The 11,008-nt window shown below is 40.1% G+C and overlaps 1 protein-coding gene across 1 annotated transcript; it reads right to left on the bottom strand.

The window, feature by feature from the left end:
• Nucleotides 1-1,879: 1,879 nt before the first annotated feature.
• Nucleotides 1,880-3,172, bottom strand: Mycs (myc-like oncogene, s-myc protein). The gene has a single exon (NM_021837.2). It carries the CDS (start codon nucleotides 3,170-3,172, stop codon nucleotides 1,880-1,882), a length of 1,293 nt encoding a protein of 430 aa, NP_068609.2.
• Between the last annotated feature and the right edge of the window lie 7,836 nt (nucleotides 3,173-11,008).

The following is an 11,008-nucleotide window of genomic DNA, read 5'->3' as shown; positions in this document are numbered from 1 at the left end:
GGTGAGAGTATGGTAAAAATGGAACACTGATTACACTTTCAACAGTAATGTAAATGAGTTAACGTACTATGGAAATCACTATGCAGTTTTCTCAGAAGCTAATGGTAGAACTATGTGAGATAATTCTATAACACCTGTGTGTGTGTGTGTGTGTGTGTGTGTGTGTGTTCAAAAGAACCAAACTTCCCATGAAGAATACATACCTGGACACTCATGTTAATTGTTGCACTATTTACAAAAGCCATGTCAGGGATTTTTCCTAGCCTATCAACAATAGGTAAATGTGTAAAGAAAATTTAACAGTATATTCATGTATGAAATTCTCAAATATTAAAATAAAAAATAAATCCTACCATGAAAAATAAGACCTTGGAGAAAGCATATAGAAGAAATAGATTCATCTATATAAAATAAAAAAAGCTACACACACACATATACAAAGAAGTATATTCAGCTAAACAGAATGAAACTATGTCATTGATATGAAAATGAAAAATATAATGCTTAATAAGTCACTTCAGATAAACATCATGTTTTCTGTCCTATATAGAACCCAGATTTGAAAAGATAGAAATATAGAATAAGAAAGGACCAAAAGAGGTTGATGAATATAAATATTAACATTGTACTTTGTGTATGTATATGATATAATGAATCCATTATTTGCTACCTGATTAGGCTGAATTGAGTAAAGAATATCTGAACTTAAATATCTGGATCACTGGCAAATCTAAGAAAGGTTAAGCTAAAGGTGAAGGGTATATTAACCATACTCAATGAAAGAGCAGCAACAATGTTCCCACATTTTAGGAAATCCATGAATATGCAAGTACAAGAAGTGTTTCTTTCCAATGGATCTGACCGAGAGAACCTCTTCATGGCATATTATGACTAAATGACCAAAGATGCAGCTTAGAGAAATAATATTAAATCTGTTATTATTGTTATTACTATTAAATATAAACTCTATGAAACAAAAAGTGCCAAATCACATTTAAGAGCAAACTGCAAAATGCTGAAAAGCATTTCTCCCACCAGAAAGTTTCTTTAAAAAAAAAATCATTTATTTCATAAGAACATGAGGTATTTCAAAGTGCACATATTTTGTAGAAATTAAACACACAACTTTGAGTTCAATCATTTCTACACATCACATATGAACAAATACACTAACAGGAAGATACAAACTTAGAAAAAAGGAACCTATATATACACACGCATATATAATTTCTTTAAAATTTTTTCTTAATTCGAAAAGTTATAAATAATCTACTAAAACCTTTCACTATTCATTTTCATATGAAAACATAAGTATCAAATTTAATCACGTATTAGCATCATACAAAAGTTCACAGACAGTGTAAGAATTAGTACAGTACATAACAGAAATTGAAAATATATCTGTATACAAAACATGCTCCTCAAACATTGAGGTGTTTACGATACTTATGAGTGAACTTCCAGTATAGTACCGACTTCTTGGTGGGTGAGTCAACAGAATTTACAGAAATGTTTCCCCATAGACCTCAAATGCCAAACCCTTTTCATAGCATCTATTGAAATCTAATCACTCTTGTAAAAAGGAGTGGCTCTGGAAACTTGGAGTAAACCTGACTTCAATACCCTGTAAAAATTCCCAACATTCATGATCGGGATGGAGCATTCACTGAGGTTAGAGGAAAGAAGTCACATAGCAGCGTCCAATTCCTGGGCTTTCCAAAACCCCACTAGAACTCCATGACTTGCCCCTATTCAGATTCAAACTTAACAAGGGACCAATTAATATGAAGGTAAACCAACATTCTTAATGTCAACACAATAGCTTTTTTTTTCAAGTTAACATGTGCAAAGTAACAGTGACTGTCCATTTAAGAAACACTTAGCACACAGCAGATTGTTTGATTTTCTCTAGCAGCTGCTGTTTTCTTTCATACAGTTTCTCCCTTTCCACCAGGAGCTTGGACTCATCAGTCTGCAAAGTGTGGATGTACTCGGTGGCTTTTTTCAGGATGACCACCTTGGCGGCCTTCTCATTGTGCACCAGCTCAGGCACAAGGTCCCTGAGGTTCAGGAAGCTGGAGCGCATAATGTCACGGCGTTGACGCTCCATCCTGTTGTGGTTGCGGCGGCGCTCGATGTCCTCCAAGTCTGAGTTGCTCCGGGATCTCAATCTCGGAGCCTTTGGCCTGAGAACGCATTTGAGGGGCCCTAGAGGATCCTGGCTCCTGGGCTTCTTGAGAGGCCGCGCGTCTTCCGCGTAGGGCAACGGTGGCGCCGCATAGTTGTGTTGTTCCTGAATGAGGTCGCTGCGCTTGAGGATCAGCTCGCCAGACTGCGCGCACTCGGGAGTCAGCGCTGCGTTCTCCGAATGCGCCGCGGTGGGGAGCTTGGTGACAGTCTTGGAGAACTGTGTCTCCCCCAGCATGACCACATAGATTTCCTCTCCGCCTTCCTCCACATAACCTGAGTTGCTCAAGAAGTCCTCTAGGGAGCTGCTGAGCCCCTGGTGGTCACCAAGGCTTATCGCTGCGCCAGCACTGGCAGGGATGGTGGCTACAGGCATAGACTCGCGTTTATTCGCTGGGAAGATCACAGCAGAGTCCACACACTCCGAGTCCAGGTGGGAGAGCTCTGTGAGCCAGGCGGCTTTCCTACGCCCCACACCTGCTGTCCCACTGCGCGCGTGGCCAGCGGAGCTGGCGGCGGCGGCCGCTCCCGGGACCAAGGTGCCTGCGCCGACGGCCAGGGACCCACAGCCTCCTGGCAGCTTCTCGCTCACCACAGTCTCTGGCTTTTCCCGAGAGGAGAAGCCGCTCCACATGCAGTCCTGAAGGACGACCGGGTTGCTGGAGGAGCCGCTGAGTCCTTTCAGGCCGAAAATATCCTCCTCCTCGGCCGGGTTACTCCATAGGTCGGCCTCAGGCAGCAGCATCTCCGTGGCCCAGTTCGCCGGCTCCAGGCTGTCCTCTGCCAAGGCACGGCCAGGTGACAGCCGCGGGGTGGGCAACAGTTCAAACTTCTTCCAGATGTCCTCCCCTGGAGGCGTCGAGTTGCGACCACCAAAGTAGATGTCATCGTCTTCCGGGTAGAAGCAGGGTTTCAGCGAGTCAAACTCCAGGTCTGAGTTCTTGCAGATCATTCCGGGCATGGTGGATGTAGTGCAGCTGAGCATCCGTTCGCCTCCACCTGACAAGTAAACACCTTTTTTTCCTCAGTTCTTTTAAAATATGGGGTATTTCCGTCCCGTGGGGGGTCATATAGGGTGTGGGACGCAACCAACCTCCAACACTTTCCAGGACTACTACTGGATCGGATCTGAGGCTTTTCAGAGCTGGGAAGTTCTCCAGTGGGCTTTAGAGACAGACAGGTCTTCCTGGTGGCTGCTGCCGCCTGATTGCCCTTGTGCCTAACTAGGGCTCTCCTGGCTCCCACCCAGCTCTCAAGAGCATCTTCCCAGGAGCATCATGTCCTGTGCCTTCCTCCTCCACCCTCCTTTGAATCCACCCACCAGGTCCAGACAGTTGATTGTCACTTCATGTGAAACTTTCAAGGACAGAAGGGCACTGATGATGCATTTCAAATCCTCAACGAAAGCAACTTTCCACTGAGATTAGTATACACAGCAAGATCATTCTCCAGAAAAAAGGGAGAAATGTGATCTCAGAAAAACATAAATTGTGTGAATGCACGACCACTAGATGCATTAGGGAGGTGCTTAAGGAAACCTCTGCTCAGAAGGAGAAGAAATATAGGCACGAACATGACTGCTCCTGAAAGACAATTTCCCATTAGAAAAGTAGACATGCAAATGAGAAAAGGAAGAGAATCAGACGTTAACAGTAAAACAAAACATAAAACTTATAAAATGAGAGGAAGAAACAAACTCAAAATATTTGGAAGAAGAATAAAATTATAGTTATCACCCAAGTATAATAATCCAAATTCTCCAATTAAAAGACACAGAGAATCTACTTGGGTTAAGACACATTCCAGAAGCATGATGTTTACAAGAAAATAATCTCTGCAAAGAAACAGACTGAGAGAAAACATAGGAAATGAGAATCCAAGCAAATGTAATGGAGCAGAAGTAACTTTATCATAACTAGCAAAAATAGACTTTAAGACACAAAAAAGTGCACTACACATGGAACAAAAGAATTCATAAAGAAGATAGAACTAAGGGTTAAAAAGTAGAAGAATGTTTGTATAGCATGTGCAAGGAACTGAGTTTGGTCTCTACACCACAACTGCTACCTCATATTTCATTTAACAGCTGCAGAATACATATTTGATCATCAGCACATTACTAACACACAGCGGGTATTAATCTACAAAGAAATTATTACTGAATTAAATATAATACTGTATTATAATCATTTATAATCTCAATGGAATTAAAATAGAAATCAATACCAAAAGAAACTGAATAACCTATTTATACATGCTGTAGTTAGACAACACAGTAGTTTCTGATTGGTGAGTTATTTAAGAAGTCAAAAGAAATTATAAAATTATTCTCTCAAATGAAGTAGGAAATGGCCTTCCTTCATAAGAGGGATGTTTACATCAACATGTTATATCAGTAGTACAGAGAGATTTTAAATAGATACCTACAAAAACAATGTCACTTACTCAACTACTATGTTCATAGCCAGAAACTGTAAACAACCTAGATGTCCCTCCACTGAAGAATGAATGGATAAAAAAAGTATGGTAATCTACGTAATGGAGTACTATTCAGCTATTAAAAACAAAGACATCATGAAATTTTCAGGCAAATGGATGGAACTAGAAAATATCACCCTGAGTGAGGTGACCCAGACACAAAAGGACATACATAGTATGCACTCACTGATAAGTGGATATTAGCTATACAGTACAGGATACCCATGCTACAGTCCACAGACGCAATGAAACTGGATAATGAGGAGGTCCCAAGGAAGTATAAATGACTCTATCTCAGAAAAGGAAATAAAGTAGTTGTCAGAGGTGGATCGAGAGAGGAAGCTGGGTAGGAGAGAAGGTGAGGAAGGGAACAACCAGGATCAGGATCAGGAGAGGGCTAGGCCAGAGAAAGGAAATCTGTAGTCAGGAGGATCTCTAATACCAGCCAGAGTCCTGGGATGGGGAGGTGTAGGGGCTAGACATAGGCCTCCTACACATTCGCAGATGTGCAGCTTGGTTTTCATATGGGTCTGCTAACAACTACACCATTGGCTGCCTCTGACTCTGTTGCCTGACTTTGGATCCCCTTGCCCTAACTGGACTACCTGGTTGGGCCTCAGTGGGAGAGAAGGTGCTTAGTACTGCTGTGACTAGATGGGAAAGAGTGGGATAGTACCCAAGGGGGGGTTTCCCCTTCAAGGGGAGGGGTAATGGTGGAAAGAATGTGTGAGGGTGGGACTGGGAGGAGAGGAGGGATAGGGTCTATAATTGGGATGTAAAATGAATAAATAAATTTAAAAAAAAGGACAAGGCCAAAACGAAATCCCAAATAAGTACAAGAGAAATAATAAGTAGTGCAGAAAAATAGTGCAGCAAAAAGAGAAACGTGAAGACCATACAAAAGATTAATATTTAAAAATTCAAAATAGATAATTAGTTTTTAAAACTAATGCCAGATACCACTGAAATTCATAGCCTCATTAGAAAATATTCTATTGAATTATATGTAAATATATTGGAAAATCTAGACATGAACACATCTCTGGGCATAGATGCTATAAAAATTGCACTAAAACATGACTAATATATCAGTAATGAGTAGTGATATTGAAGCTGTAGGAAGAAGTCTTCCAACAAAGAAAAAACAAACAAACCAAAGACTAGATAGATCCCCTGCTACACTTTAAAACGGAAATAATACCAATGGTCCTCAAAAAAATTTATAAGAGAAGCCATCATACCAAAAGTTATTTTATGCAGCTAATATGTCTGTGAGTAAAACCTGAAAAAATGTAACCAAAAAAGTAACTTGTTCAGGCACCTGAGTATAAATGCATTATTTCTCAACAAAATACTTTTGAATCAAATTTAAAAGCACATAAAAAATGTCATTTACCTTGATCAAATTGGTTTCAATTCAAGAATGTGTGAATGATTCAATATAAGTATGGGGGTAAGCATAATGCTGCTCATAAATAGAATCAAATGAAAAAGATACATGACCACATCCATAGGCATAGGAAAAACCTTTCCTTTAATTAAGTATCCCTTCCCAATAAAAGGCACAAATAAATACATATAGCGGGATTGTATCTCTACGTAACAAAGGATTATATAACAAATCCATAAGTCAGCATCATACTGCATAGGGTAAAACTGAAATGTTGAAGTTCATACAGAAGCAAAAAAGACTCCACTTACACAAAACAATGTAGTGGAACTGAGGAGAGGATCCAGAAATAAATACACTTTTGGCATCTGATTCTCAAAAAATGTAGCAAAAACATCTCTTGGAAAAAGGGCATTCTTTTTAACACATTGTGCTGGAGACACAAGTTATCTGCATGTACAGGAGAGAATCAAGTCTCTTCTACAAAAAAAACTATTCCAAATCAATTTGATCTTAAATTTAGGATTTAAAACCTTAAAAGTGCATAAAAACATGAGGGAAATAGTCCAGAAATGAAATAATGCATATGTAATGATTTCCCAACTAGAATGTCAATAACTCAGGATACCAGCAAATGTTGACAAATAAGATTATAACATATTAAAATTTCTACAAACGAAAGGAACCAACAGAGTTAAGAGGTGTGATGATGAATGCGAATTGTCAATGTCACAGAATCCAGGATCAGCTATGAGATGGGCCTCTGGGCATGCCTATGGAAGATATTTTCTTCAAATATAATATTTTCTTAAATTACAATGTTTTAAAATACATTTTCTTAAAATACGCTATTTTTTAAAATAAAATTTTAATTTATTTATTTATAGTATCCAATAATATTTATTCTTTGAGAATTTCATACATGTATACAGTGCATTTCAATCATATTTACTCCCCAGTCCTCCCTTCAAACTCTTCCTAGATCTTCCACATCACCCTCTCCATTTTATGCCCTCATGTTTTTAAGTAACCACCAGGTCCAGTTTGTGTTCTATACATACACAGGGGAGGGGGGCGCACCCACTAGAGCATTGTCAGCCTATCAAGAACCATATCCCTAAAAAACCTTACTTATCCTATACTAGCATCCATACGCTGTTGGTAGCACCTGAGCTAGTACTGTGGGCTCTCATGGCCCTCCTCCAACTATGCTGACTCAGCTGTGCACACAACCATGCCTCCTGTGAATTCCTGAGTGCTGTGATTGTCATGTCCAGAAGACACTGTTTCGCCTGAGTCCTCTCCAACCTCTGGCTTTTACAATCTTTCTGTGCTCTCTTCCTTAATGCTTTCTGAATCTTGGGAGGAGGGGACGCTATATGGATATTCCAATCTAAGCACCCTGCAGACACTTGTTTTCTGCACAGGTGATGCACAGGATTTTCTTGGTATTTTATTGTGGTGGGAAGCCCCATCCAATATGGGTGAGCATATTTCTTGGGCAGGAGTATTCTGGACTGTATAAGATCTAGAAAGTGAGCTGAATGCTAGCATGTATCTGTTCATTGCTCTCGGTTTCTTGATTGCAGATGAAATGGGCAGAGTTGCCTCAAGCTTCTGCCTATGTGACTTTACCACCAGGAAGGATTACAGCATGAATTCTAAGTTAGAATACATCCTTAAACTCCCTTAAGGAGCTTTTGTCACATTATTTTGTCACAGCAGCAAAAAACAAACTATGACAAGGGCAACCTCCAGATGGGAGTGCATATTTGCTACTTGTGTATTTGGCATATAATATATAAAAACAAAAGTTTTGCAAGCCTTGCTACAATGATAAATTAATAACTGATATTTTCAGTTCTGCTGATTTAACTTAAAGTAGCAGCAGCAGCAGCAGCAGCACCAGCAGCAGCAGCAGCAGCAGCAGTAGTAGTAGTAAGATTTTTCTGAATCTGGACATAGGGCTCCATGTTTAAGAGTGCTCTTCCAAAGGACAAGAGTTCAGCTCCCAATACACACTCTCCTGTAACTGAAGTTCCAGAAGAGATCCCAACCTCCTTCAAGTACACACAAACACACACAGACACACAGGGACAGAGAGACAGAGAAAGAAATGAAAAGTGAAATAAATCTTTAAAACCTGATTTTTCAATTGCAAGTAGCAAATTAGACTTGTTGATATTAAGAGGACACAAAGTTTTGTGGGAAGAGAAGAAAGAATGGATCTGGAAGGAGTTAGAAGAGGGGTAAATATGACCAAAATATATTGTATGAAATTCTTAAAGAACTAATAAAATACTTTGGTAGTAACTCCTTCAACAGCAGATGCTGGCGAGGATGTGGAGAAAGAGGAACACTCCTCCATTCTTGGTGGCATTGCACACTGGTACAACCATTCTGGAAATCAGTCTGGAGGTTCCTCAGAAAATTGGACATTGAACTACCTGAGGACCCAGCTATACCTCTCTTGGGCATATACCCAAAAGATGCCCCAACATATATCAAAGACCCATGCTCCACTATGTTCATAGCAGCCTTATTTATAATATCCAGAGCTGGAAAGAACCCAGATGCCCTTCAACAGAGGAAAGGATACAGAAAATGTGGTACATCTACACAGTGGAATACTACTCAGCTATCAAAACCAATGCCTTTATGAAATTCATAGGCAAATGGATGGAACTGGAAAATATCATCCTGAGTGAGGTAACCCAATCACAGAAAAACACACATGGTATGCACTCATTGGCAAGTGAATATTAGCCCAAATGCTCGAATTACCCTAGATGCACAGAACACATGAAACTCAAGAAGGATGACCAAGATGCGGATGCTTTACTCCTTCTTTAAAAGGGGAACAAGAATACCCTTGGCAGGGAATAGGGAGGCAAAGATTAAAACAGAGACTGAAGGAACACCCATTCAGAGCCTGCCCCACATGTGACCCATACATATACAGTCACCAAACTAGATAAGATGGATGAAGCAAAGAAGTGCAGGCTGACAGGAACCAGATGTAGATCTCTCCTGAGAGACACAGCCAGAATATGGCAAATAGATAGGCGAATGCCAGTAGAAAACACCTGAACTGAGAACGGGACCCCCGTTGAAAGAATCAGAGAAAGGACTGGAAGAGCTTGAAGGGGCTCGAGATCCCATTCAACAATCCCAACCAACCATAGCTTCCAGGGACTAAGCCACTACCCAAAGACTATACATGGACTGACCCTGGGCTCCAATCTCATAGGTAGCAATGAATAGCCTAGTAAGAGCACCAGTGGAAGGGGAAGCCCTTGGTCCTGCCAAGACTGAACCCCCAGTGAAAGTGATTGCTGGGGAGAGAGAGGTAATGGGGGGAGGATGGGGAGAGGAACACTCATATAGAAGGGGAAGGGGAGGGGTTAGGGGGATGTTGGCCTGGAAACCGGGAAAGGAATAACAATCGAAATGTAAATAAGAAATACCCAAGTTAATAAAGATGAAAAAAAAGTGGCTCTAGATAGAAGTTTTTGAAGGTAATTTTAAAACTTAAGGAGAATAGTAAGCATCAGTTCATTTAATAATACTCATCTTATAGTCCGTGATAAAAATAAAGTTAGTTTAAACAGACATTATCATTATTATTATTTACTTTACATCCCTATCACCTTTTCACATTTTCCCCTCCCCCATCCCCTCCTCCCACCCCTCTCTCCCTTTTGTTTCAGAAAGGGGGGGCCTCTCATGGTTATCAACCTGCCTTGGCATATCAAGTCTTAGTAAGTCTAGATGCATTTTCTCCTATTGAGGCTAGACATGGCAAAGGAAAAGGATGCCAAAGACAGGCAACACAGACAGCCCATGATCCCATTGTTAGGTGTCCCACATGAAGACCAAACTGCACTACTGTTACTTATATGCAGAGGACCAAGGTTCTTCCCATGCATGCTCTCTGGTTGGCAGTTCAGTCTCTGTGAGCCTCTATGAGCCCAGGTTTGTTGCTTCTGTAGGTTTTCTTGTAGTGTCCTTGACTTGTCTAGCTACTCAATCCTTCTATCCTGTTTTCTGCAGGATTCCTCAAACCCCATCTAATGTTTAACTGTGGATCTCTGCATCTGCTTAAATAGATACTTTTAAAAAAGTAGCTTAAGTAGTTTGAGCATGGCATGGCATATGCCTGTAATCCTAGACCTGAAGTGAAGATAGATCAAAATCAGAATGATCAAATAGAAAGATCAATATCATCCTTGGCTACATAACAAATTCCAGGCCAGCGTAAGCTACAGGAGACCCAGGCTCAAGAAAAGATAGAATGTGTATAAGGTTAGTACTAAAAAGACATACTATTGCTGGGTGAAGTGGTAAATACTTGTAATCACAGTACTTGAGAAATAGACCAGGGAGATTGTGAGTTCAAAACCAGCCTGAGCTACATAGACCCTTCCTTGTCTTTCCTTCCAAAACGGAGAGACATGGCTTCACAAACTATACTACAGGGCTTATAGAATATTATTTAAAACTGTTTTGGTAACCATTGTACCTTGACCATGTCAGTATTACACTGCAAGTAGTGTTTTTATGTTCTGTGAATTCTAGAAGTTCAGCATAGCACTCTTCTCCTGAAACATTTAGTGAATGCTAGAAGTCTACATTTATATACAACACGGATACCCTTAGAACTGATTCTTTTTTAATTTGGAATTTTAATGGCAGTACTTGGCCATTCCCATTGTGAGTATGGTTATCATGAATTTCAAATGGATTTGTGTTGTGTATCATCCTTATATTGGCCTATCTCTGACAATAGTAAATGGAACACATTTTGTGTGATTTAAGATTTAAGACACTAGATGACAAAGTCAAAGACAATATGAAGAATTAATAAGATACCTTTTACTGATAGTAAGGAAAATAACAGGAAAGAAAGGAAGAAAGGCAATAGATAATAGATTCTTTGAGAACTTATGTAAT

The sequence above is a fragment of the Rattus norvegicus genome, chromosome X (genome assembly GCF_036323735.1).
Source record: "Rattus norvegicus strain BN/NHsdMcwi chromosome X, GRCr8, whole genome shotgun sequence".
In the NCBI taxonomy this organism is placed as follows: domain Eukaryota; kingdom Metazoa; phylum Chordata; class Mammalia; order Rodentia; family Muridae; genus Rattus; species Rattus norvegicus.
This window is presented reverse-complemented; position numbering and strand designations above follow the sequence as displayed.